The sequence below is a fragment of the Eimeria tenella genome, genomic scaffold, assembly GCF_000499545.2.
Source record: "Eimeria tenella Houghton genomic scaffold, Eth_scaff676, whole genome shotgun sequence".
NCBI classification, from domain to species: domain Eukaryota; phylum Apicomplexa; class Conoidasida; order Eucoccidiorida; family Eimeriidae; genus Eimeria; species Eimeria tenella.
In genome coordinates, this window is record NW_013545799.1 from 1 (window position 1) to 3,017 (window position 3,017).

At 50.0% G+C, this 3,017-nt stretch overlaps 1 protein-coding gene across 1 annotated transcript; it reads left to right on the forward strand.

The window, feature by feature from the left end:
* Window positions 1–596: 596 nt before the first annotated feature.
* Window positions 597–1,944, forward strand: ETH_00009330 (heat shock protein 90, putative; the record flags this gene model as incomplete). Its single annotated transcript, XM_013380530.1, has 2 exons — window positions 597–960; window positions 1,268–1,944. The coding sequence occupies 2 exons, from the start codon at window positions 597–599 to the stop codon at window positions 1,942–1,944; spliced, it is 1,041 nt and encodes a 346-aa protein (XP_013235984.1).
* Window positions 1,945–3,017: the final 1,073 nt, after the last annotated feature.

Sequence of the window (3,017 nt, forward strand, 5' to 3'; positions counted from 1 at the left end):
CAAAGGTGGAGCGCGAGGTGGCTCGCTGGGAGCGCGCGAACGAGCAGAAGGCGATCTGGCTGCGCAGCAGCAAAGAAGTAGCAGCAGCAGAGTACAACTCGTTTTACAAGTCGCTGAGTTCGGACTGGAGCGAGCCGCTGCTGCCAATCCACTTTGCTGCTGAGGGCGAACTCGAGTTCCGCGCGCTGCTGTTCGTGCCGCAGCAAGCAGCAGCAGACTTGTTTTCGAGTGTCTTCGAGAAGCAGCGGGGCCTCCAGCTGTACGTACACCGCGTGCTCGTGGCGGGGGCGCTCGACGATTTGCTGCCGCGTTATTTGCGCTTTCTTCGCGGAGTTGTCGACACAAATGACCTTCCTTTGAACGTTTCTCGCGAGCAGCTGCAGCAGCAAAGACTGCTCAAAGTTCTCGGGAAGAAGCTGGTTCGCAAGGCCCTGGAGACCTTCCGCAAGCTTGCTGTCGAGGACAGGAAGCTCAGGGAGCAGCAGCAGCAGCAGCTGCAGCAGCTGCTGCAGCAGCAGCCGGGGGGCGAGCAGCGGGCCGACGCCGAGGGCGAGCAGCAGCAGCAGCAGCAGGAGATTGAGAAGCTCAAGAGGGAAATGAAGGAACCCACTTTGTTCGACAAGTTCTACAAAGAGTTCGGGAGAAACATGGTTTTGGGCTGCTACGAAGATGAAGACAACCGCAGCAAAGTGGCGAAGCTGCTGCGCTTCAGCAGCAGCAAGCTGCAGCAGCAGCAGCAGCAGCAGCAGCAGCTGCCGCACCAGCAGCAGATCTCCCTCGAGGAGTACGTCGCCCGCATGCAGCCCGGGCAGCAGGCCATTTATTATGCTGCAGGAGAAGACCCGCAGCAGCTTCTCAAACTTCCTCAAATGCAGCACTTTTTGAAAAAAGATGTTGAAGTCCTTTTCCTCCTCGAGGCCATGGACGAACCTTGCATCCAGAGACTCATGGAGTTCGACGGTCCGCAGGGTTTAGGGTTTAGGGTTTAGGGTTTGCGGGGTGGAGGGCTGCTGGGTGTTTTAGTGGGGTTTGGGGTTTGGTTTGGGGCTTTCTGTTGTTAGCGTCATTTCTCCGCGAGGGTTTAGGGTTTAGGGTTTAGGGTTTGGGGTGCAGGGCTCGAACGGGCTCCTGCGTCCACCGAACAAACGGGAACAAAAACCCCAGACCAGAACACCACGCTGAATAAACAAACAAATAAACTATTTATTTATTATTTATTATTGTTTATTTATTGTTTACTATTTATTATTATTTATTTTGTTTTCAGGGAAGAAGTTCGAGTCCGTGCAGAAGGGAGAAGTGCATTTGGAGGAAACAGCGGCGGAGCGTGCGCGGCTGTCTGCGCAGGAGAAGTTCTTCAAACCCTTAAAAGTGTTTTTCAAAAGGGTTTTAGGGTCTAGGGTTTCGCAAGTGAGGGTTTCGGGGCGTTTGTTGGGGGCCCCCTGCGCAGTTGCTGCTTCACAGTGGGGCTATTCTGCACAAATGGAAAAAGTGATGAAGACCCAAACCTTTGCAGACCCTCTTCATTTGAAAATGATGAAGGGCCAGAAGGTCTTCGAAATAAACCCCAACCACCGCATCATGCAGCAGCTGCTGGCGCGCCAGCAGCAGCAGCAGCAGCAGCAGGAGGGGGAGCAGCAGCAGCAGCTGCAGCAGCAGCAGCGGGAGGATGAGCAGCTCGCTGAGAAGCTCTTCGAAGCTGCGCTCCTCGCCTCGGGCTTCGATGTGGATAAGCCGGATGAGCTGGCGGATTTGCTGTACAAAAGTTTTGCTGCTGAACTTGGAGTCGATCCCAACGATCCCATCAACGAGAACTTCGAGATCCCAGAGGACCCCGAGCCCGACAGCAGCAGCAGCAGCAGCAGCAGCAGCGAGGAGGGGGGCGCAGCAGACGACCTGCTCTCCAGCTTCGACTTCGGGGAGAACGTCAAGGACGAGCTCTAGTTGGTTTCGCTAGTTCTTTCAAATGTTTGAATTCTTTCTTCTTTCAAATGTTTGAATTGCTTCTTTCTTTCAAATGTTTGAAGTGTTTCTTCCTTTCAAATGTTTGGAATGGCTATTTAATTCATCAGTCCAACTCTCTCGGCCAAGTCAAGCTGCCCCCGCTGCAGCTGCGGTAGCAGCAGCAGCAGCAGCAGCGGGGGCAAGTCGCCTCGGCTGCTGTTCTTCCACAATCACCGTCACTGTCATTCACCCTCATTCCCACCATTATTATTATTAATTTTAACATTATTATTATATTATAATTGTTTAATTAATTGCTGTTGAGAGAAAAGAAACGAAACGCATCGAAAGAAGGGAACAGCGTTGGCGGGGAGGCGAAATGCGGCATGTGCAACCTTTACAGAAATTAATGGCTTTTGTGTCTATATGTCTTTTCAGACAAGCATGCAATAAATATATTTGAGAATAATACATTTAAAAGTATATTTGTTTCATGTTTGTTTTCGAATAAATGCACTTCATTCGACGCGTGGAGGAGCGGCGGGCGGCAAGTCCGGGTGTATGTACACCCCACAACGCCGAATACCCTCAGCCCCTGCATGCATGCATTGGGGTCTTTTTGGCGGCTTTGGGGCTTTTTAGCCCCCGCAGCTGCTGCAGCCAAACCAACAAATATAAACTGTTTTGTTCACTTATCTATCTGGCCTTCTTTGCTGTCCAAATTCACTCCAAAAGCCCATTCTGGGCTTCTTAAACATCCCCATATTGGGTATTTAGGACTTTATTGTATAAATATCCTGGAGTTAGGCATTTGGGCTTTTATAAATACCTGCAAATTGGGATTTTATTACTTCTAACGTCCTGGAGTTAGACACTTGGGATTTCGTAAATACCCCGAAGTTGTGCATTTAGAACTCTTAGAAATATCCCGAATTTGGGCATTTGTAAACTTAAGAATATTCTGGAATTATACATTTGTGCATTTATAAATACCCGAAAGTTGTGCATTTAGGACTTCACAAATATACAGAAGTCGGGTAATTGTAAATATCCCGAAATTAGACAAATTTACA